The 25000-nt window shown below is 45.7% G+C and overlaps 1 protein-coding gene across 1 annotated transcript in view; it reads left to right on the top strand.

The window, feature by feature from the left end:
* Positions 1-25000, top strand: part of LOC118380010 (extracellular matrix organizing protein FRAS1-like) — a 423703-nt gene that overhangs the window by 232213 nt on the left and 166490 nt on the right. Inside the window, 5 exon segments of the mRNA XM_052462665.1 lie at positions 9855-9997; positions 12440-12580; positions 19101-19241; positions 20856-20961; positions 21118-21282. Of these exon segments, the coding sequence (XP_052318625.1) occupies positions 9855-9997; positions 12440-12580; positions 19101-19241; positions 20856-20961; positions 21118-21282 (696 nt within the window).

Below are 25000 nucleotides of genomic sequence, written 5' to 3'. Positions count from 1 at the left end.
GGTGTTATATCTAGTGGTGTTATAGGTGATGGTGTTATATCTAGTGGTGTTATATCTAATGGTGTTATATCTAGTGGTGTTATATCTAGTGATGTTATAGGTGATGGTGTTATATCTAATGGTGTTATATCTAGTGGTGTTATATCTAGTGGTGTTATAGGTGATGGTGTTATATCTAGTGGTGTTATATCTAGTGGTGTTATATCTAGTGGTGTTATATCTAGTGGTGTTATATCTAGTGGTGTTATATCTAGTGGTGTTATATCTAGTGGTGTTATATCTAGTGGTGTTATATCTAGTGGTGTTATATCTAATGGTGTTATATCTAGTGGTGTTATATCTAGTGGTGTTATAGGTGATGGTGTTATATCTAATGGTGTTATATCTAGTGGTGTTATATCTAGTGGTGTTATATATAGTGGTGTTATATCTAGTGGTGTTATATATAGTGGTGTTATATCTAGTGGTGTTATAGGTGATGGTGTTATATCTAGTGGTGTTATATCTAGTGGTGTTATATCTAGTGGTGTTATAGGTGATGGTGTTATATCTAGTGGTGTTATATCTAGTGGTGTTATATATAGTGGTGTTATAGGTGATGGTGTTATATCTAGTGGTGTTATATCTAGTGGTGTTATAGGTGATGGTGTTATATCTAGTGGTGTTATATCTAGTGGTGTTATATCTAGTGGTGTTATATCTAGTGGTGTTATATCTAGTGGTGTTATATCTAGTGGTGTTATATCTAGTGGTGTTATATCTAATGGTGTTATATCTAATGGTATTATATCTAGTGGTGTTATATCTAATGGTGTTATATATAGTGGTGTTATAGGTGATGGTGCTATATCTAATGGTGTTATATCTAGTGGTGTTATATCTAGTGGTGTTATATCTAATGGTGTTATATATAGTGGTGTTATAGGTGATGGTGTTATATCTAGTGGTGTTATATCTAGTGGTGTTATATCTAGTGGTGTTATATCTAGTGGTGTTATATATAGTGGTGTTATAGGTGATGGTGTTATATCTAGTGGTGTTATATCTAGTGGTGTTATATATAGTGGTGTTATAGGTGATGGTGTTATATCTAGTGGTGTTATATCTAGTGGTGTTATATCTAGTGGTGTTATATCTTTTGGTGTTATAGGTGATGGTGTTATATCTAGTGGTGTTATATATTTTGGTGTTATATCTAGTGGTGTTATATCTAGTGGTGTTATAGGTGATGGTGTTATATATAGTGGTGTTATATCTAGTGGTGTTATATATAGTGGTGTTATATCTAGTGGTGTTATATCTAGTGGTGTTATATATAGTGGTGTTATATCTAGTGGTGTTATATCTAGTGGTGTTATATCTAGTGGTGTTATATCTAGTGGTGTTATAGGTGATGGTGTTATATCTAGTGGTGTTATATCTAGTGGTGTTATATATAGTGGTGTTATATCTAGTGATGTTATATCTAGTGATGTTATATCTAGTGGTGTTATATCTAGTGGTGTTATATCTAGTGGTGTTATATCTAGTGGTGTTATATCTAGTGGTGTTATATCTAGTGGTGTTATATCTAGTGGTGTTATATCTAGTGGTGTTATATCTAGTGGTGTTATATCTAGTGGTGTTATATCTAGTGGTGTTATATCTAGTGGTGTTATATCTAGTGGTGTTATATCTAGTGGTGTTATAGGTGATGGTGTTATATCTAGTGGTGTTATATCTAGTGGTGTTATATCTAGTGGTGTTATATCTAGTGGTGTTATATCTAGTGGTGTTATATCTAGTGGTGTTATATCTAATGGTGTTATATCTAATGGTGTTATATCTAGTGGTGTTATATCTAATGGTGTTATAGGTGATGGTGTTATATCTAGTGGTGTTATATCTAGTGGTGTTATAGGTGATGGTGTTATATCTAGTGGTGTTATATCTAGTGGTGTTATATCTAGTGGTGTTATATCTAGTGGTGTTATATCTAGTGGTGTTATAGGTGATGGTGTTATATCTAGTGGTGTTATAGGTGATGGTGTTATATCTAGTGGTGTTATATCTAGTGGTGTTATATCTAATGGTGTTATATCTAGTGGTGTTATATCTAGTGGTGTTATATCTAGTGGTGTTATATCTAGTGGTGTTATATCTAGTGGTGTTATATCTAGTGGTGTTATATCTAATGGTGTTATAGGTGATGGTGTTATATCTAGTGGTGTTATATCTAGTGGTGTTATATATAGTGGTGTTATATCTAATGGTGTTATAGGTGATGGTGTTATATCTAGTGGTGTTATATCTAGTGGTGTTATAGGTGATGGTGTTATATCTAGTGGTGTTATATCTAGTGGTGTTATATCTAGTGGTGTTATATCTAGTGGTGTTATAGGTGATGGTGTTATATCTAGTGGTGTTATAGGTGATGGTGTTATATCTAGTGGTGTTATATCTAGTGGTGTTATATCTAGTGGTGTTATAGGTGATGGTGTTATATCTAGTGGTGTTATATCTAGTGGTGTTATATATAGTGGTGTTATATCTAGTGGTGTTATATCTAGTGGTGTTATAGGTGATGGTGTTATATCTAGTGGTGTTATATCTAGTGGTGTTATATCTAGTGGTGTTATATATAGTGGTGTTATAGGTGATGGTGTTATATCTAGTGGTGTTATATCTAGTGGAGTTATATATAGTGGTGTTATAGGTGATGGTGTTATATCTAGTGGTGTTATATCTAGTGGTGTTATATCTAGTGGTGTTATATCTAGTGGTGTTATATCTAGTGGTGTTATATCTAGTGGTGTTATATCTAGTGGTGTTATATCTAATGGTGTTATATCTAATGGTATTATATCTAGTGGTGTTATATCTAATGGTGTTATATATAGTGGTGTTATAGGTGATGGTGCTATATCTAATGGTGTTATATCTAGTGGTGTTATATCTAGTGGTGTTATATCTAATGGTGTTATATATAGTGGTGTTATAGGTGATGGTGTTATATCTAGTGGTGTTATATCTAGTGGTGTTATATCTAGTGGTGTTATATATAGTGGTGTTATAGGTGATGGTGTTATATCTAGTGGTGTTATATCTAGTGGTGTTATATATCTGGTGTTATAGGTGATGGTGTTATATCTAGTGGTGTTATATCTAGTGGTGTTATATCTAGTGGTGTTATATCTTTTGGTGTTATAGGTGATGGTGTTATATCTAGTGGTGTTATATATTTTGGTGTTATATCTAGTGGTGTTATATCTAGTGGTGTTATAGGTGATGGTGTTATATATAGTGGTGTTATATCTAGTGGTGTTATATATAGTGGTGTTATATCTAGTGGTGTTATATCTAGTGGTGTTATATATAGTGGTGTTATATCTAGTGGTGTTATATCTAGTGGTGTTATATCTAGTGGTGTTATATCTAGTGGTGTTATAGGTGATGGTGTTATATCTAGTGGTGTTATATATAGTGGTGTTATATATAGTGGTGTTATATCTAGTGATGTTATATCTAGTGATGTTATATCTAGTGGTGTTATATATAGTGGTGTTATATCTAGTGGTGTTATATCTAGTGGTGTTATATCTAGTGGTGTTATATCTAGTGGTGTTATATCTAGTGGTGTTATATCTAGTGGTGTTATATCTAGTGGTGTTATATCTAGTGGTGTTATATCTAGTGGTGTTATATCTAGTGGTGTTATATCTAGTGGTGTTATATCTAGTGGTGTTATAGGTGATGGTGTTATATCTAGTGGTGTTATATCTAGTGGTGTTATATCTAATGGTGTTATATCTAGTGGTGTTATATCTAGTGGTGTTATATCTAGTGGTGTTATATCTAATGGTGTTATATCTAATGGTGTTATATCTAGTGGTGTTATATCTAATGGTGTTATAGGTGATGGTGTTATATCTAGTGGTGTTATATCTAGTGGTGTTATAGGTGATGGTGTTATATCTAGTGGTGTTATATCTAGTGGTGTTATATCTAGTGGTGTTATATCTAGTGGTGTTATATCTAGTGGTGTTATAGGTGATGGTGTTATATCTAGTGGTGTTATAGGTGATGGTGTTATATCTAGTGGTGTTATATCTAGTGGTGTTATATCTAGTGGTGTTATAGGTGATGGTGTTATATCTAGTGGTGTTATATCTAGTGGTGTTATATATAGTGGTGTTATATCTAGTGGTGTTATATCTAGTGGTGTTATAGGTGATGGTGTTATATCTAGTGGTGTTATATCTAGTGGTGTTATATCTAGTGGTGTTATATCTAATGGTGTTATAGGTGATGGTGTTATATCTAGTGGTGTTATATCTAGTGGTGTTATAGGTGATGGTGTTATATCTAGTGGTGTTATATCTAGTGGTGTTATATCTAGTGGTGTTATATCTAGTGGTGTTATATCTAGTGGTGTTATAGGTGATGGTGTTATATCTAGTGGTGTTATATCTAGTGGTGTTATATCTAGTGGTGTTATATATAGTGGTGTTATATCTAGTGGTGTTATATCTAGTGGTGTTATATATAGTGGTGTTATATCTAGTGGTGTTATAGGTGATGGTGTTATATCTAGTGGTGTTATATCTAGTGGTGTTATATCCAGAGTGTGATTCTCTCTCTCCCTCCCTCTTCCAGAGTGTGATTCTCTCTCCCTCCCTCTTCCAGAGTGTGATTCTCTCTCCCTCCCTCCCTCATCCAGAGTGTGATTCTCTCTCCCCCCCTCTTCCAGAGTGTGATTATCTCTCTCCCTCCCTCTTCCAGAGTGTGATTCTCTCTCCCTCCCTCCCTCATCCAGAGTGTGATTCTCTCTCCCTCCCTCTTCCAGAGTGTGATTATCTCTCTCCCTCCCTCTTCCAGAGTGTGATTATCTCTCCCTCCCTCCCTCTTCCAGAGTGTGATTCTCTCCCTCCCTCCTTCCAGAGTGTGATTCTCTCTCCCTCCCTCTTCCAGAGTGTGATTATCTCTCTCCCTCCCTCTTCCAGAGTGTGATTCTCTCTCTCTCCCTCCCTCCTTCCAGAGTGTGATTCTCTCTCCCTCCCTCTTCCAGAGTGTGATTATCTCTCTCCCTCCCTCTTCCAGAGTGTGATTATCTCTCTCCCTCCCTCTTCCAGAGTGTGATTCTCTCTCTCTCCCTCCCTCTTCCAGAGTGTGATTCTCTCTCTCTCCTCCCTCTTCCAGAGTGTGATTCTCTCTCTCTCTCCCTCCCTCTTCCAGAGTGTGATTCTCTCTCTCTCTCCCTCCCTCTTCCAGAGTGTGATTCTCTCTCTCTCCCTCCCTCTTCCAGAGTGTGATTCTCTCTCTCCCTCCCTCTTCCAGAGTGTGATTCTCTCTCTCTCTCCCTCCCTCTTCCAGAGTGTGATTCTCTCTCTCCCTCCCTCTTCCAGAGTGTGATTCTCTCTCTCTCTCCCTCCCTCTTCCAGAGTGTGATTCTCTCTCTCCCTCCCTCTTCCAGAGTGTGATTCTCTCTCCCTCCCTCCCTCCCTCCCTCTTCCAGAGTGTGATTCTCCCTCCCTCCCTCTTCCAGAGTGTGATTCTCCCTCCCTCCCTCTTCCAGAGTGTGATTCTCCCTCCCTCCCTCTTCCAGAGTGTGATTCTCCCTCCCTCCCTCTTCCAGAGTGTGATTCTCCCTCCCTCCCTCTTCCAGAGTGTGATTCTCTCTCTCCCTCCCTCTTCCAGAGTGTGATTCTCTCTCTCCCTCCCTCTTCCAGAGTGTGATTCTCTCTCTCCCTCCCTCTTCCAGAGTGTGATTCTCTCTCTCCCTCCCTCTTCCAGAGTGTGATTCTCTCTCTCTCCCTCCCTCTTCCAGAGTGTGATTCTCTCTCCCTCCCTCTTCCAGAGTGTGATTCTCTCTCTCCCTCCCTCTTCCAGAGTGTGATTCTCTCTCTCTCCCTCCCTCTTCCAGAGTGTGATTCTCTCTCCCTCCCTCTTCCAGAGTGTGATTCTCTCTCTCCCTCCCTCTTCCAGAGTGTGATTCTCTCTCTCCCTCCCTCTTCCAGAGTGTGATTCTCTCTCCCTCCCTCTTCCAGAGTGTGATTCTCTCTCTCCCTCCCTCTTCCAGAGTGTGATTCTCTCTCTCTCTCCCTCCCTCTTCCAGAGTGTGATTCTCTCCCTCCCTCTTCCAGAGTGTGATTCTCTCCCTCCCTCTTCCAGAGTGTGATTCTCTCTCCCTCCCTCTTCCAGAGTGTGATTCTCTCTCCCTCCCTCTTCCAGAGTGTGATTCTCTCTCTCCCTCCCTCTTCCAGAGTGTGATTCTCTCTCTCCCTCCCTCTTCCAGAGTGTGATTATCTCTCCCTCCCTCTTCCAGAGTGTGATTCTCTCTCCCTCCCTCTTCCAGAGTGTGATTCTCTCTCCCTCCCTCTTCCAGAGTGTGATTCTCTCTCTCCCTCCCTCTTCCAGAGTGTGATTCTCTCTCCCTCCCTCTTCCAGAGTGTGATTCTCTCTCCCTCCCTCTTCCAGAGTGTGATTCTCTCTCTCCCTCCCTCTTCCAGAGTGTGATTCTCTCTCTCTCCCTCCCTCTTCCAGAGTGTGATTCTCTCTCTCCCTCCCTCTTCCAGAGTGTGATTCTCTCTCCCTCCCTCTTCCAGAGTGTGATTCTCTATCTCCCTCCCTCTTCCAGAGTGTGATTCTCTCTCTCTCCCTCCCTCTTCCAGAGTGTGATTCTCTCTCCCTCCCTCTTCCAGAGTGTGATTCTCTCTCTCCCTCCCTCTTCCAGAGTGTGATTCTCTCTCTCCCTCCCTCTTCCAGAGTGTGATTCTCTCTCTCCCTCCCTCTTCCAGAGTGTGATTCTCTCTCTCCCTCCCTCTTCCAGAGTGTGATTCTCTCTCTCCCTCCCTCCTTCCAGAGTGTGATTCTCTCTCCCTCCCTCTTCCAGAGTGTGATTCTCTCTCTCCCTCCCTCTTCCAGAGTGTGATTCTCTCTCTCCCTCCCTCTTCCAGAGTGTGATTCTCTCTCTCTCCCTCCCTCTTCCAGAGTGTGATTCTCTCTCTCCCTCCCTCTTCCAGAGTGTGATTCTCTCTCTCTCTCCCTCCCTCTTCCAGAGTGTGATTCTCTCTCTCTCCCTCCCTCTTCCAGAGTGTGATTCTCTCTCTCTCTCCCTCCCTCTTCCAGAGTGTGATTCTCTCTCTCCCTCCCTCTTCCAGAGTGTGATTCTCTCTCCCTCCCTCCCTCTTCCAGAGTGTGATTTCTCTCTCCCTCCCTCTTCCAGAGTGTGATTCTCTCTCCCTCCCTCTTCCAGAGTGTGATTCTCTCTCTCCCTCCCTCTTCCAGAGTGTGATTCTCTCTCTCCCTCCCTCTTCCAGAGTGTGATTCTCTCTCTCCCTCCCTCTTCCAGAGTGTGATTCTCTCTCTCTCCCTCCCTCTTCCAGAGTGTGATTCTCTCTCCCTCCCTCTTCCAGAGTGTGATTCTCTCTCCCTCCCTCTTCCAGAGTGTGATTCTCTCTCTCCCTCCCTCTTCCAGAGTGTGATTCTCTCTCTCCCTCCCTCTTCCAGAGTGTGTTTCTCTCTCCCTCCCTCTTCCAGAGTGTGATTCTCTCTCTCTCCCTCTTCCAGAGTGTGATTCTCTCTCCCTCCCTCTTCCAGAGTGTGATTCTCTCTCTCCCTCCCTCTTCCAGAGTGTGATTCTCTCTCTCCCTCCCTCTTCCAGAGTGTGATTCTCTCTCCCTCCCTCTTCCAGAGTGTGATTCTCTCTCTCTCCCTCCCTCTTCCAGAGTGTGATTCTCTCTCCCTCCCTCTTCCAGAGTGTGATTCTCTCTCCCTCCCTCTTCCAGAGTGTGATTATCTCTCCCTCCCTCTTCCAGAGTGTGATTCTCTCTCCCTCCCTCTTCCAGAGTGTGATTCTCTCTCCCTCCCTCTTCCAGAGTGTGATTCTCTCTCCCTCCCTCTTCCAGAGTGTGATTCTCTCTCCCTCCCTCTTCCAGAGTGTGATTCTCTCTCTCCCTCCCTCTTCCAGAGTGTGATTCTCTCTCTCCCTCCCTCTTCCAGAGTGTGATTCTCTCTCCCTCCCTCTTCCAGAGTGTGATTCTCTCTCCCTCCCTCTTCCAGAGTGTGATTCTCTCTCCCTCCCTCTTCCAGAGTGTGATTCTCTCTCCCTCCCTCTTCCAGAGTGTGATTATCTCTCTCCCTCCCTCTTCCAGAGTGTGATTCTCTCTCTCCCTCCCTCTTCCAGAGTGTGATTCTCTCTCTCCCTCCCTCTTCCAGAGTGTGATTCTCTCTCCCTCCCTCTTCCAGAGTGTGATTCTCTCTCCCTCCCTCTTCCAGAGTGTGATTCTCTCTCCCTCCCTCTTCCAGAGTGTGATTCTCTCTCTCCCTCCCTCTTCCAGAGTGTGATTCTCTCTCTCCCTCCCTCTTCCAGAGTGTGATTCTCTCTCTCCCTCCCTCTTCCAGAGTGTGATTCTCTCTCCCTCCCTCTTCCAGAGTGTGATTCTCTCTCTCTCCCTCCCTCTTCCAGAGTGTGATTCTCTCTCCCTCCCTCTTCCAGAGTGTGATTCTCTCTCCCTCCCTCTTCCAGAGTGTGATTATCTCTCCCTCCCTCTTCCAGAGTGTGATTCTCTCTCCCTCCCTCTTCCAGAGTGTGATTCTCTCTCCCTCCCTCTTCCAGAGTGTGATTCTCTCTCCCTCCCTCTTCCAGAGTGTGATTCTCTCTCCCTCCCTCTTCCAGAGTGTGATTCTCTCTCTCCCTCCCTCTTCCAGAGTGTGATTCTCTCTCTCCCTCCCTCTTCCAGAGTGTGATTTCTCTCTCCCTCCCTCTTCCAGAGTGTGATTCTCTCTCCCTCCCTCTTCCAGAGTGTGATTCTCTCTCCCTCCCTCTTCCAGAGTGTGATTCTCTCTCCCTCCCTCTTCCAGAGTGTGATTATCTCTCTCCCTCCCTCTTCCAGAGTGTGATTATCTCTCTCCCTCCCTCTTCCAGAGTGTGATTCTCTCTCTCCCTCCCTCTTCCAGAGTGTGATTCTCTCTCTCTCCCTCCCTCTTCCAGAGTGTGATTCTCTCTCTCCCTCCCTCTTCCAGAGTGTGATTCTCTCTCTCCCTCCCTCTTCCAGAGTGTGATTCTCTCTCTCCCTCCCTCCTTCAGAGTGTGATTCTCTCTCTCCCTCCCTCTTCCAGAGTGTGATTCTCTCTCTCCCTCCCTCTTCCAGAGTGTGATTCTCTCTCCCTCCCTCTTCCAGAGTGTGATTCTCTCTCCCTCCCTCTTCCAGAGTGTGATTCTCTCTCCCTCCCTCTTCCAGAGTGTGATTCTCTCTCCCTCCCTCTTCCAGAGTGTGATTCTCTCTCCCTCCCTCTTCCAGAGTGTGATTCTCTCTCCCTCCCTCTTCCAGAGTGTGATTCTCTCTCCCTCCCTCTTCCAGAGTGTGATTCTCTCTCTCCCTCCCTCCTTCCAGAGTGTGATTCTCTCTCCCTCCCTCTTCCAGAGTGTGATTCTCTCTCTCCCTCCCTCTTCCAGAGTGTGATTCTCTCTCTCCCTCCCTCTTCCAGAGTGTGATTCTCTCTCTCCCTCCCTCTTCCAGAGTGTGATTCTCTCTCTCCCTCCCTCTTCCAGAGTGTGATTCTCTCTCTCCCTCCCTCTTCCAGAGTGTGATTCTCTCTCTCCCTCCCTCTTCCAGAGTGTGATTCTCTCTCTCCCTCCCTCTTCCAGAGTGTGATTCTCTCTCTCCCTCCCTCCTTCAGAGTGTGATTCTCTCTCTCCCTCCCTCTTCCAGAGTGTGATTCTCTCTCTCTCCCTCCCTCTTCCAGAGTGTGATTCTCTCTCTCCCTCCCTCTTCCAGAGTGTGATTCTCTCTCTCTCCCTCCCTCTTCCAGAGTGTGATTCTCTCTCTCCCTCCCTCCTTCAGAGTGTGATTCTCTCTCTCCCTCCCTCCTTCAGAGTGTGACTGGAGCTGTAATGAGTGTAAGGGTCCTCTGCGTACTGACTGCCTGCAGTGTATGGAGGGACATGTTCTGCAGGACGGACTCTGTGTCCAGGGCTGCTCCTCAGGGTCCTACCAGGATGGAGAGAGATGCCTCAGTACGTGCCTGAATAGAATGATCATTTCACTTTTTTATTACATGTTTGTCATTGAATGTTCTAAGCCGGTTATACCTTCTAACATATAATGTGTGTTTCTCTCTTTCGTTTCTCATCCCCCCCCCCCTCTCTCTCTCCCTCGTTTCTCGTCTCCCCCTCTCTCTCTCTCTCGTTTCTCGACTCCCCCTCTCTCTCTCTTGTTTCTCGTCTCCCCCCTCTCTCTCTCTCGTTTCTCATCTCCCCCCTCTCTCTCTCGTTTCTCATCTCCCCCCATCTCTCTCTCTCTCGTTTCTCATCTCCCCCTCTCTCTCTCTCGTTTCTCCTCCCCCCCTCTCTCTCTCTCTCCTTTCTCATCTCCCCCCCTCTCTCTCTCTCTCTCTCGTTTCTCATCTCCCCCTCTTTCTCTCTCTCTCGTTTCTCATCTCCCCCTCTCTCTCTCTCCTTTCTCATCTCCCCCCTCTCTCTCGTTTCTCATCTCCCCCTCTCTCTCTCTCTCTCTCTCGTTTCTCGTCTCTCTCTCTCGTTTCTCGCCTCCCCCCCAACTCTCTCTCCCTCGTTTCTCGTCCCTCTCTCTCGTTTCTCATCTCCCCCCCTCTCTCTCTCTCGTTTCTCGTCCCCCCTCTCTCTCTCGTTTCTCATCCCCCCTCTCTCTCGTTTCTCATCCCCCTCTCTCTCTCGTTTCTCATCTCCCCCTCTCTCTCTCGTTTCTCATCTCCCCCTCTCTCTCTCGTTTCTCATCTCCCCCCCCTCTCTCTCGTTTCTCGTCTCCCCCCCTCTCTCTCGTTTCTCATCTCCCCCTCTCTCTCTCGTTTCTCATCTCCCCCCCTCTCTCTCGTTTCTCATCTCCCCCCTCTCTCTCTCGTTTCTCATCTCCCCCCATCTCTCTCTCTCGTTTCTCATCTCCCCCCTCTCTCTCTCGTTTCTCATCTTCCCCCCTCTCTCTCATTTCTCATCTCCCCCCCTCTCTCTCTCTCTCTCTCTCTCTCTCTCTCTCTCGTTTCTCGTCTCTCTCTCTCGTTTCTTGTCCCCCAAACTCTCTCTCTCACGTTTCTCGTCCCCCCAACTCTCTCTCTCTCGTTTCTCGTCTCTCTCTCTCGTTTCTCACCCCCAACTCTCTCTCCCTCGTTTCTCGTCTCTCTCTCTCGTTTCTCATCTCCCCCTCTCTCTCTCGTTTCTCATCTCCCCCTCTCTCTCTCGTTTCTCATCTCCCCCTCTCTCTCTCGTTTCTCATCTCCCCCTCTCTCTCTCGTTTCTCATCTCCCCCATCTCTCTCTCTCGTTTCTCATCTCCCCCCTCTCTCTCTCGTTTCTCATCTCCCCCCCTCTCTCTCATTTCTCATCTCCCCCTCTCTCTCTCTCTCTCTCGTTTCTCGTCTCTCTCTCTCGTTTCTTGTCCCCCCCCAAACTCTCTCTCTCGCGTTTCTCGTCCCCCCCAACTCTCTCTCTCTCGTTTCTCGTCTCTCTCTCTCGTTTCTCACCCCCCAACTCTCTCTCCCTCGTTTCTCGTTTCTGGTCTCTCTCTCTCGTTTCTCATCTCCCCCTCTCTCTCTCGTTTCTCATCTCCCCCCTCTCTCTCTCGTTTCTCATCTCCCCCCATCTCTCTCTCTCGTTTCTCATCTCCCCCTCTCTCTCTCGTTTCTCATCTCCCCCTCTCTCTCATTTCTCATCTCCCCCTCTCTCTCTCTCTCTCTCTCTCTCTCGTTTCTCGTCTCTCTCTCTCGTTTCTTATCCCCCCCCAAACTCTCTCTCTCACGTTTCTCGTCCCCCCCCAACTCTCTCTCTCTCTCGTTTCTCGTCTCTCTCTCTCGTTTCTCGCCCCCCCCAACTCTCTCTCCCTCGTTTCTCGTCTCTCTCTCTTGTTTCTCATCTCCCCCCTCTCTCTCTCTCGTTTCTCGTCCCCACCTCTCTCTCTCGTTTCTCACCCCCCTCTCTCTCGTTTCTCATTCCCCACCCTCTCTCTCGTTTCTCGTCACCCCCCTCTCTCTCGTTTCTCATCCCCCACCCTCTCTCTCGTTTCTCATCCCCCACCCTCTCTCTCATTTCTCATCCCCCACCCTCTCTCTCGTTTCTCATCCCCACCCACTCTCTCGTTTCTCATCCCCCACCCTCTCTCTCGTTTCTCGTCTCCCCCCCTCTCTCTCCCTTGTTTCTCGTCTCCCCCCTCTCTCCCTTGTTTCTCGTCTCCCCCTCTCTCCCTTGTTTCTCGTCTCCCCCCTCTCCTTGTTTCTCGTCCCCCCCTCTCTCTTGTTTCTCGTCTCCCCCCCTAACTCTCTCTCTCGTTTCTCATCCCCCACCCTCCCTCTCGTTTCTCGTCTCTCTCTCCACCCCTCTCTCTCGCTCTCTCTCTCGTTCCCCCCCACCCTCTCTCTCGGTCTTTCTCTCGTTTCTCGTCTATCTCTCTCATCTCTCTCGCTCTCTTTGTCTCTCTATCTGTCTGTGCCAGGTTGTGATGAGCAGTGTGAGGGATGCCAGGGCCCAGGTCAGTGTGAGCGGTGCCAGCCTCCCTATGTATCCCTGCGGGGTCGCTGTGTGTTGGAGTGTGGAAGGACCTACTTTCTGGACTCCTCTCTACAGCTTTGTACATGTAAGAAAAACAAATAGATGAATCCGGTTTCAGACAGATCGGGGTATTTGGAAATAGCAACCTGATGTTTTTTTTTCAATATCGTCAAAATTTGTATCGACTTTTTAAGTTACTACCTGCGGTAAACTTGTGGAGTATGTTAGCAGATAAGGCAGACCCTGGTTCTTCATTTTTCACCGGTCAAATGATTTTACATTATGAAGCTTACCGTAGTTTCCCAGAACAGTTGAGCGTGTTTGTAAATAGTACAACAGGAGAAAGCGGGGGAGCGGGAGGTGAGACCAGCTGTGTATATGATGTAACGTTCTAGTTATTTAAGTAAGTGGCGGAATTAATAATAATATATATTTTTAAAGACATCTGGTACCTCTAAATAGTGGCATTCAGACCCTCTGACTTTTTCCACAATTTGTTTTACGTTACAGCCTCATTCTAAAATATATATATTTTGATTCCCTCATCAATCTACAAACAATACCCCAATATGACATCACAATACCCCAAAATGGCATCACAATACCCCAAAATGACATCACAATACCCCAAAATGACATCACAATACCCCAAAATGACATCTCATAACCCTATAATGACAAAGCAAAAACTGTTATTTAGAAGTAGAAAAAGATAATTATAAATTACAAATCAATCTGATTTAATATCTGATTTACATAAGTTTTCAGACCCTTTACTCAGGACTTTCTTGAAGCATCTTTGGCAGTGACTACAGCCTCGAGTTCTTCTTGGGTATGACGCTGCAAGCTTGGCACATCTGTATTTGGGGAGTTTCTCCCATTCTTCTCTGGAGATCCTCTCAAGCTCTTGGGTATGACGCTGCAAACTTGGCACATCTGTATTTGGGGAGTTTCTCCCATTCTTCTCTGGAGATCCTCTCAAGCTCTTGGGTATGACGCTGCAAGCTTGGCACATCTGTATTTGGGGAGTTTCTCCCATTCTTCTCTGGAGATCCTCTCAAGCTCTTGGGTATGACGCTGCAAGCTTGGCACATCTGTATTTGGGGAGTTTCTCCCATTCTTCTCTGGAGATCCTCTCAAGCTCTTGGGTATGACGCTGCAAACTTGGCACATCTGTATTTGGGGAGTTTCTCCCATTCTTCTCTGGAGATCCTCTCAAGCTCTTGGGTATGACGCTGCAAACTTGGCACATCTGTATTTGGGAGTTTCTCCCATTCTTCTCTGGAGATCCTCTCAAGCTCTTGGGTATGACGCTGCAAGCTTGGCACATCTGTATTTGGGGAGTTTCTCCCATTCTTCTCTGGAGATCCTCTCAAGCTCTTGGGTATGACGCTGCAAGCTTGGCACATCTGTATTTGGGGAGTTTCTCCCATTCTTCTCTGGAGATCCTCTCAAGCTCTTGGGTATGACGCTGCAAGCTTGGCACATCTGTATTTGGGGAGTTTCTCCCATTCTTCTCTGGAGATCCTCTCAAGCTCTTGGGTATGACGCTGCAAGCTTGGCACATCTGTATTTGGGGAGTTTCTCCCATTCTTCTCTGGAGATCCTCTCAAGCTCTTGGGTATGACGCTGCAAGCTTGGCACATCTGTATTTGGGGAGTTTCTCCCATTCTTCTCTGGAGATCCTCTCAAGCTCTTGGGTATGACGCTGCAAGCTTGGCACATCTGTATTTGGGGAGTTTCTCCCATTCTTCTCTGGAGATCCTCTCAAGCTCTTGGGTATGACGCTGCAAACTTGGCACATCTGTATTTGGGGAGTTTCTCCCATTCTTCTCTGGAGATCCTCTCAAGCTCTTGGGTATGACGCTGCAAGCTTGGCACATCTGTATTTGGGGAGTTTCTCCCATTCTTCTCTGGAGATCCTCTCAAGCTCTTGGGTATGACGCTGCAAACTTGGCACATCTGTATTTGGGGAGTTTCTCCCATTCTTCTCTGGAGATCCTCTCAAGCTCTTGGGTATGACGCTGCAAACTTGGCACATCTGTATTTGGGGAGTTTCTCCCATTCTTCTCTGGAGATCCTCTCAAGCTCTTGGGTATGACGCTGCAAACTTGGCACATCTGTATTTGGGGAGTTTCTCCCATTCTTCTCTGGAGATCCTCTCAAGCTCTTGGGTATGACGCTGCAAACTTGGCACATCTGTATTTGGGGAGTTTCTCCCATTCTTCTCTGGAGATCCTCTCAAGCTCTTGGGTATGACGCTGCAAGCTTGGCACATCTGTATTTGGGGAGTTTCTCCCATTCTTCTCTGGAGATCCTCTCAAGCTCTTGGGTATGACGCTGCAAACTTGGCACATCTGTATTTGGGAGTTTCTCCCATTCTTCTCTGGAGATCCTCTCAAGCTCTGACGCTGCAAGGCACATCTGTATTTGGGAGTTTCTCCCATTCTTCTCTGGAGCTCAAGCTCAAGCAAACTTGGCACATCTGTATTTGGGAGTTTCTCCCATTCTTCTCTGGAGATCCTCTCAAGCTCTTGGGTATGACGCTGCAAACTTGGCACATCTGTATTTGGGGAGTTTCTCCCATTCTTCTCTGGAGATCCTCTCAAGCTCTTGGGTATGACGCTGCAAGCTTGGCACATCTGTATTTGGGGAGTTTCTCCCATTCTTCTCTGGAGATCCTCTCAAGCTCTTGGGTATGACGCTGCAAGCTTGGCACATCTGTATTTGGGGAGTTTCTCCCATTCTTCTCTGGAGATCCTCTCAAGCTCTTGGGTATGACGCTGCAAAACATCTGTATTTGGGGAGTTTCTCCCATTCTTCTCTGGAGATCCTCTCAAGCTCTTGGGTATGACGCTGCAAGCTTGGCACATCTGTATTTGGGGAGTTTCTCCCATTCTTCTCTGGAGATCCTCTCAAGCTCTTGGGTATGACGCTGCAAGCTTGGCACATCTGTATTTGGGGAGTTTCTCCCATTCTTCTCTGGAGATCCTCTCAAGCTCTTGGGTATGACGCTGCAAACTTGGCACATCTGTATTTGGGAGTTTCTCCCATTCTTCTCTGGAGATCCTCTCAAGCTCTTGGGTATGACGCTGCAAACTTGGCACATCTGTATTTGGGAGTTTCTCCCATTCTTCTCTGGAGATCCTCTCAAGCTCTTGGGTATGACGCTGCAAGCTTGGCAGCTCTGTATTTGGGGAGTTTCTCCCATTCTTCTCTGGAGATCCTCTCAAGCTCTTGGGTATGACGCTGCAAACTTGGCACATCTGTATTTGGGGAGTTTCTCCCATTCTTCTCTGGAGATCCTCTCAAGCTCTTGGGTATGACGCTGCAAGCTTGGCACATCTGTATTTGGGGAGTTTCTCCCATTCTTCTCTGGAGATCCTCTCAAGCTCTTGGGTATGACGCTGCAAACTTGGCACATCTGTATTTGGGAGTTTCTCCCATTCTTCTCTGGAGATCCTCTCAAGCTCTTGGGTATGACGCTGCAAACTTGGCACATCTGTATTTGGGAGTTTCTCCCATTCTTCTCTGGAGATCCTCTCAAGCTCTTGGGTATGACGCTGCAAACTTGGCACATCTGTATTTGGGGAGTTTCTCCCATTCTTCTCTGGAGATCCTCTCAAGCTCTTGGGTATGACGCTGCAAACTTGGCACATCTGTATTTGGGGAGTTTCTCCCATTCTTCTCTGGAGATCCTCTCAAGCTCTTGGGTATGACGCTGCAAACTTGGCACATCTGTATTTGGGGAGTTTCTCCCATTCTTCTCTGGAGATCCTCTCAAGCTCTTGGGTATGACGCTGCAAACTTGGCACATCTGTATTTGGGGAGTTTCTCCCATTCTTCTCTGGAGATCCTCTCAAGCTCTTGGGTATGACGCTGCAAGCTTGGCACATCTGTATTTGGGGAGTTTCTCCCATTCTTCTCTGGAGATCCTCTCAAGCTCTTGGGTATGACGCTGCAAACTTGGCACATCTGTATTTGGGGAGTTTCTCCCATTCTTCTCTGGAGATCCTCTCAAGCTCTTGGGTATGACGCTGCAAGCTTGGCACATCTGTATTTGGGGAGTTTCTCCCATTCTTCTCTGGAGATCCTCTCAAGCTCTTGGGTATGACGCTGCAAGCTTGGCACATCTGTATTTGGGGAGTTTCTCCCATTCTTCTCTGGAGATCCTCTCAAGCTCTTGGGTATGACGCTGCAAGCTTGGCACATCTGTATTTGGGGAGTTTCTCCCATTCTTCTCTGGAGATCCTCTCAAGCTCTTGGGTATGACGCTGCAAGCTTGGCACATCTGTATTTGGGGAGTTTCTCCCATTCTTCTCTGGAGATCCTCTCAAGCTCTTGGGTATGACGCTGCAAACTTGGCACATCTGTATTTGGGGAGTTTCTCCCATTCTTCTCTGGAGATCCTCTCAAGCTCTTGGGTATGACGCTGCAAGCTTGGCACATCTGTATTTGGGGAGTTTCTCCCATTCTTCTCTGGAGATCCTCTCAAGCTCTTGGGTATGACGCTGCAAACTTGGCACATCTGTATTTGGGGAGTTTCTCCCATTCTTCTCTGGAGATCCTCTCAAGCTCTTGGGTATGACGCTGCAAACTTGGCACATCTGTATTTGGGGAGTTTCTCCCATTCTTCTCTGGAGATCCTCTCAAGCTCTTGGGTATGACGCTGCAAGCTTGGCACATCTGTATTTGGGGAGTTTCTCCCATTCTTCTCTGGAGATCCTCTCAAGCTCTTGGGTATGACGCTGCAAACTTGGCACATCTGTATTTGGGGAGTTTCTCCCATTCTTCTCTGGAGATCCTCTCAAGCTCTTGGGTATGACGCTGCAAGCTTGGCACATCTGTATTTGGGAGTTTCTCCCATTCTTCTCTGGAGATCCTCTCAAGCTCTTGGGTATGACGCTGCAAACTTGGCACATCTGTATTTGGGGAGTTTCTCCCATTCTTCTCTGGAGATCCTCTCAAGCTCTTGGGTATGACGCTGCGAGCTTGGCACATCTGTATTTGGGGAGTTTCTCCCATTCTTCTCTGGAGATCCTCTCAAGCTCTTGGGTATGACGCTGCAAGCTTGGCACATCTGTATTTGGGGAGTTTCTCCCATTCTTCTCTGGAGATCCTCTCAAGCTCTTGGGTATGACGCTGCGAGCTTGGCACATCTGTATTTGGGGAGTTTCTCCCATTCTTCTCTGGAGATCCTCTCAAGCTCTTGGGTTTGACGCTGCAAACTTGACACATCTGTATTTGTTTCAATGAGTTTCTCCCATTCTTCTCTACAGAGCTCATTCAGTCTTGTCCCGAAGCCACTCCTGCTTTGTCTTGGCGGTGTGGTTAGGGTCATTGTCCTGTTGTCCTCCGTCTGAGGTCCTGAACGCTTTGGAGCAGGTTCATCTGTCCCTCAATCCTGACTAGTCTCTCAGTCCCTGACACTGAAAAACACCCCCACAGCATGTTGCTTCCACCATCATGCATCACCGTAGGGATGGTGCCAGTTTTCCTCCAGACGTGACATTTGGCATTCAGGCTAAAGAGTTCAATCTTGGTTTCATCAGACCAGAGAATCTTGTTTCTCACGGTCTGAAAGTCTTTAGGTGCCTTTTGGCAAACTCCAAGGGGGCTGTCATGTGCCTTTTACTGAGGAATGGCTTCCATCTGGCCACTCTATTATAAAGGCCTGATTGGTGGAATGCTGCAGAGATGGTTGTCCTTCTGGAAGGTTCTCCCATCTCCACAGAGGAACACTGGAGCTCTGTCAGAGTGACCATCAAGTTCTTGGTCACCTTCCTGACCAAGGCCCTTCTCCCCCAACTGCTCAGTTTGGCCAGGCAGCCAGCTCTAGAAAGAATCTTGGTGGTTCCAAACTTCTTCCATTTAATAATTTACCACAGGTACAGTAGACTCCAACCAAGTTGTAAAAACATCTTAAGGATGATCGATGGAAACAGGATGTACCTGAGCTCAATTTCAAGTCTCATACCAAAGATTCTGAATACTTATTTAAATAAGATATATCTGTTTTTTTATTACATTTGCAAACATTTCTAAAAACCTGTTTTCACTTTGTAATTATGAGGTATTGTGTGTAGATTGATGCAGAATTTTTTATTTAATTAATTTTAGAATAAGGCTGTATCGTAATTTTTTTGGGGGAAAAGTAAAGGGGTTTGAATACTTTCCGAATGCGCTGTATATATGAGCCTGTCTTTGCAATTTGTTTATTTTCAATTGTGTGCGTTAGCATATTTAGCTAGCAACCTCTATTGAAATGCTCTAGTACTTTTGTTAGCATTCTGGATATAGACGCCCAATGTTATAATTTTGTGTGCTTTTAGCACCCCCTTGTGTACTACGCTGGTAGTATGATAAATCCCGGGATGAGAGAAGGACGATATGATGACATGAAAATCTCCACCCTATTGAGTAGAAACACCTGAAATTCATATCCAAAATATCTTCTTTTTTTAAATCAAAGGTTTCATCTACAAATTACAACCACTGTTGAGACACATAGTGCTGTTTGCATTCTCAAGCCCTTGACATACATATTAATCATCATTGATGTTACAGTATTAATCAACTTTTTGTGTTATCCCCCTGTTTCCCAGCATGCTCTGCTGACTGTGTGGAGTGTGAGGGGATGGGTCGTTGCACCGTTTGTAGACAGGACACCTACCTAAGAGACGGATACTGCACTCCGGACTGTGGACACGGTTTCTATGCTGATAAGAAGACCTGGACATGCCATGGTAAATCTTCAATACTGTTTCTGTACAACAATGACAGAACCAAGTGACTTGGTGAACAGAGTAGTACCGAGCCCTAGGGGACACCAGTAGAGAGAACAGCAGAGGACCTAGTACCGAGCCCTGGGGGACACCAGTAGAGAGAACAGCAGAGGACATAGTACCAAGCACTGGGTGACACCAGTAAAGAGAACAGTAGAGGGCCTAGTACCAAGCCATGGGGGACACCAGTAGAGAGAACAGCAGAGGACATAGTACCGAGCCCTGGGTAACCCCAGTAGAGAGAACAGCAGAGGACATGGTACCGAGCCCTGGGTGACCCCAGTAGAGAGAACAGCAGAGGGCATAGTACCGAGCCCTGGGTGACCCCAGTAGGGAGAACAGCAGAGGACCTAGTACCAAGCCCTGGGGGACACCAGTAGAGAGAACAGCAGAGGACATAGTACATCAGGGACAGCATACACAGACATTTCACTATCCCTGATACAGTGGCAGGGACAAAAACTGAAGCTTTAGGCAACACCTTTTGTTCGTCTGGACACCAGTAGAGAGACAGAACATTGATCCATGCATTGTACACTTATCATTGGACACTCCCTCTCTCTCTCTCTCCCTCTCTCCCTCCCTTTCTCTCTCCTTCTCTCTCTCTCCCTCCCTCTCTCCCTCCCAATCTCTCTCCCTCCCTCTCTCTCTCCCTCCCTCTCTCTCCTTCTCTCTCCCTCCCTTTCTCACTCCCTCACACTCACTCCTTCTCTCCCTCTCTCTCCTTCTCTCTTTCTGCCTCCCTCTCTCCCTCCCTTTCTCTCTCCCTCACGCTTTCTCTCCTTCTCTCCCTCTCTCTCCTTCTCTCTCCCTCCCTTTCTCTCTCCTTCATGCTCTCTCTCTCTCTCTCTCTCTCTCTCTCTCTCCCTCTCTCTCCTTCTCTCTCTCTCTCATTCTCTCCCTCTCTCCTCTTTCTCTCTCTCTCTCTCCCTCCCTCTCTCCCTCCTTTCTCTCTCCCTCCCTTTCTCTCTCCTTCATGCTCTCTCTCTCTCTCCCTCTCTCTCCTTCTCTCTCTCTCTCTCTCTCCCTCCCTCTCTCCCTCCCTTTCTCTCTCCCTCACGCTCTCTCTCCTTCTATATCTCTCTCCTTCTCTCTCTCTCCCTCCCTTTCTCTCTCCTTCATGCTCTCTCTCTCCCTCTCTCTCCTTCTCTCTCTCTCTCCCTCCCTTTCTCTCTCCTTCATGCTCTCTCTCTCTCCTTCTCTCTCCCTCTCCCTCCATTTCTCACTCCCTCACGCTCTCTCTCCTTCTCTCTCTCTCCCTCCCTTTCTCTCCTTCTCTTGCTCTCTCTCTCTCCTCCCCTCTCTCCCTCCCTCTCTTTCTTTCTTTCTTTCTTTCTCTCTCCCTCCCTCCCTTTCTCTCTCTCTCCCACTCTATCTCTCTCTCTCTCTCTCTCTGTCTCCCTCCCTTTCTCTCTCTCTCTCGCTCTCTCTCCTTCCCTCACTCTCTCCCTCCCTCTCTTTCTTTCTTTCTCTCTCCCTCACTTTCTCCCTCTCTCTCTCTCTCTCTCTCTCTCTCTCTCTCTCTCTCTCTCTCTCTCTCTCTCTCTCTCTCTCTCACTTCTTCCCTCCCTCCAGCCAACAGCCAGGCCCCAACCCTGCGTATCAGTGGATCTCTGTTGGTGCCCATTGGGGGAACCAAACCCCTGGTCACCAGCTTAATCTCTGCCCAGGACCAAGACAGGTTAAACTCTCATTTAACTTTCTTTCTATTTTTAGCCTTCATTTAACCAGAATAATATTTTGAGGTTGAGAGAATCTCCTCCTCTTTTTCAACAGAGATCTGTCTCACTCTGTCAAGTGTTTTGCAATATTGTTTGTTTTGACGTTGATCTGCCAGCCCTCCAGAGAGCCTGGTGTTCCAGCTGCTGCAGCCCCCCATGACAGGCTGTGTGGTTGTCCTGGAGGAGGGCAGGGAGACAGAGTTGGCCCGGGACGACACTTTCTCCTGGGCTCAGCTAGAGAGCGGACAGGTCCGCTTCACACATGACAGAGACAAGGCCAGGTGAGTGACTGTACAGACAGAGAATTAAAGGATCTCAAACTCAATATCGATCTCAGTCTCACATTTTCTGTATTTTTTTATTTTCTCACAAATCTTGCTGCTGTGATGGCACACTGTGGAATTTCACCCAGTAGATATGGGAGTTTATCAAAATTGGATTTGTTTTCGAAATTCTTTGTGGATCTGTGTAATCTGAGGGAAATATGTCTCTCTAATATGGTCATACATTGGGCAGGAGGTTAGGAAGTGCAGCTCAGTTTCCACCTCATTTTGTGGGTAGTGAGCACATAGCCTGTCTTCTCTTGAGAGCCATGTCTGCCTACGGCGGCCTTTCTCAATAGCAAGGCTATGCTCACTGAGTCTGTACATAGTCAAAGCTTTCCTTAATTTTGGGTCAGTCACAGTGGTCAGGTATTCTGTCGCTGTGTACTCTCTGTTTAGGGCCAAATAGCATTCTAGTTTGCTCTGTTTTTTTTTGTTAATTCTTTCCAATGTGTCAAGTAATTATCTTTTTGTTTTCTCATGATTTGGTTGGGTCTAATTGTGCTGCTGTCCTGGGGCTCTGTGGGGTCTGTTTGTGTTTGTGAACAGAGCCCCAGGACCAGCTTGCTTAGGTGACTCTTCTCCAGGTTCATCTCTCTGTTGGTGATGGCTTTGTTATGGAAGGTTTGGGAATCACTTCCTATTAGGTGGTTGATAAATAGTGGGAATCGGCCTAATTCTGCTCTGCATGCATTATTTGGTGTTCTGCGTTGTACACGGAGGATATTTTTGCAGAATCCTGTATGCAGAGTCTCAATTTGGTATTTGTCCCATTTTGTGAAATCTTGGTTGGTGAGCGGACCCCAGACCTCACAACCATAAAGGGTAATGGGTTCTATGACTGATTCAAGTATTTTTAGCCAGATCCTAATTGGTATGTTGAATTTGATGTTTCATTTGAAGGCATAGAATGCCCTTCTTGACTTGTCTCTCAGATCGTTCGCAGCTTTGTGGAAGTTACCTGTTGCGTTGATGTTTAGGCAGAGGAATGTATCGTTTTTTTTGTGTGGGCAACGGGGTCTAGATGGGATTTGTATTTGTGGTCCTGGTGACTGAACCTTTTTTTGGAGCATCATTATTTTGGTCTTACTGAGATTTACTGACAGGGCCCAGGTCTGTCAGGGCCCAGGTCTGTCAGGGCCCAGGTCTGTCAGGGCCCAGGTCTGTCAGGGCCCAGGTCTGACAGAATCTGTGCAGAAGATCTAGGTGCTGCTGTAGGCCCTCCTTGGTGGGTGTCAGAAGCACCAGATCATCAGCAAACAGCAGACATTTGACTTCGGATTCTAGTAGGGTGAGGCCGGGTGCTGCAGACTGTTCTAGTGCCCGGGCCAATTCGTTGATATATATGTTGAAGAGGGTGGGGCTTAAGCTGCATCCCTGTCTCACCCCACGGTCCTGTGGGAAGGAATGTGTGTGTTTTTTTGCCTATTTTATAATGTTGTATGTTTTATCCCCAACACCACTTTCCATCAATTTGTATAGCAGACCCTCATGCCAAATTGAGTCAACGGCTTTTTGTTTTTTTATCAACAAAGCATGAGAAGACTTTGCCTTTGTTTTGGTGTGTTTGGTTGTCAATTAGGGTGTGCAGGACGAATACATGGTCTGTTGTACGGTAACTTGGTAAAAAGCATTTGCTCAGTACATTGTTTTCATTGAGGAAATGTACGAGTCTGCTGTTAATGATAATGCAGAGGATTTTCACAAGGTTACTGTTGACGCAAATTCCATGGTAGTTATTGGGGTGAAAGTTGTTGGAATTTATTGTCTGTATATTTGATCATTTCATTAAGGATACCATCAACACCACATGCCTTTTTGGGTTGGAGGGTTTTTATTTTGTCCTGTAGCTCATTCAAGGTAATTGGAGAATCCAGTGCGTTCTGGTAGTCTTTAACTTCTTATGGCTGCAGGGGCAGTATTGAGTAGCTTGAATGAAAGTTCCCCAGAGGTGCCCAGAGTAAACGGCCTGCTCCTCAGTCTCAGTTTCTTATATATGCATATTATTATTAGTATTGGATAGAAAACACTCTGACGTTTCTAAAACTGTTTGAATGATGTCTGTGAGTATAACAGAACTCATATGGCAGGCAAAAACCTGAGAAGAAATTTTTACTTGCTGCTTTTTGTTCTATGTTGCTGTGTCTGTATGCTACGTCTTGCTTGTCCTATGTTGCTCTGTGTGTGCTCACTGCTCATACTCTCTGTATTGTAATTGTTTTCAATAACCTGCCCAGGGACTGTGTTTGAAAATTAGCCGACTGGCTAAAACCGGCACTTTTACTGAAACGTTGATTAATTAATGTCCACTGTTCCTGTAATAATATAATAAACTCAAACTCAAACTCAAGGAATCCAAACAGGAAGTGAGAAATCTGAGGTTGGTCGATTTTCAACCCAGTTCCTAGGGCTTCCACTAGATGTCACCCATCTTTAGAAACTTGAATAAAGCTTCTTCTTGTGGGGCTGAATAAGAGCTGAATGAGTCAGGTTACTGGCAGAGAGCCAGGTCCTGGTCTCGCGCATTTCACATGATATCGACCTGCGTTCCATGGCTTCTCTAGACACAAAGGAATTCTCCAGTTGGAACTTTATTGAAGATTTATTTAATTTATGATAACAACACCCTACAGATCGATTCTATACTTAGTTTGAAATGTTTCTTCGACCTGTAATATAACTTTTTGAAGTTTTTGTCCGAAGTTATGCTGGACCTGCATGAGAGTTTGGATATGTGTACCTAACGCCCTAACAAAGGTAGCTACATGGACATAAATAATGGACATTATCGAACAAATCAAGCATTTATTTTGGAACTAGGATTCCTGGGAGTGCATTCTGATGAAGATCATCAAAGGTAAGGGAATATTCATAATGTGATTTCTGGTTTCTGTTGACTCCAACATGGCAGATAATTGTATTTATTTTCTGCGCGCCGTCTCAGATTATTGCATGGTTTGCTTTTTCCGTAAATTAAAAAAAAATCTGACACTGCGGTTGCATTGACATCCCTTTTGCGGGATAATTTTCGTCAACATCCGCTAAATTGCAGAGCTCCAAATTCAAAATAAATTACTAAAAATATTTAATTGTCATGAAATCACAAGTGCAATATAGCAAAACGCAGCGCTTAGCTTGTCGTTAATCCACCTGGCGTGTCAGATTTCAAAAAAGTTTTACAGCAAAAGCTATCCAAGCATCTATGTTAGGACATCTCTCTTAGCAGACAAAACATTACAAACAGCTAGCAGCAAAGTAGATTGGTCACGAAAGTCAGAAAAGCAATAAAATGAATTGCTTACCTTTGATGATCTTCAGATGTTTGCACTCACGAGACTCCCAGTTACACAATAAATGTTCCTTTGGTTCGATAAAGATTACTTTTATATCCAAAAAAACTCCATTTGGTTGGCGCATTTTGTTCAGAAAATCCACAGGCACGTGCAGGTCATGACGGGAGGACGAAAATTCCAAATAGTATCCGTAAAGTTCGTAGAAACATGTGAAACGTTTTTTATGATCAATCCTCAGGTTGTTTTTACAGTAAATAATCGATAATATTTCAACCGGACTGTAGCTTTTTCAATAGGAGAGAGAGAGAAAATGTCTGCTCCAAGCTGTTGCGCAAAACTCTGCTGGCACCCAGGCATCCACTGATGCGAAGTGAATGTTCTAG

The sequence above is a fragment of the Oncorhynchus keta genome, chromosome 14, assembly GCF_023373465.1.
Source record: "Oncorhynchus keta strain PuntledgeMale-10-30-2019 chromosome 14, Oket_V2, whole genome shotgun sequence".
NCBI classification, from domain to species: Eukaryota; Metazoa; Chordata; class Actinopteri; order Salmoniformes; family Salmonidae; genus Oncorhynchus; species Oncorhynchus keta.
Note: the sequence above shows the minus strand (reverse complement) of the source record. Positions and strands in the feature narration are given on the sequence as shown.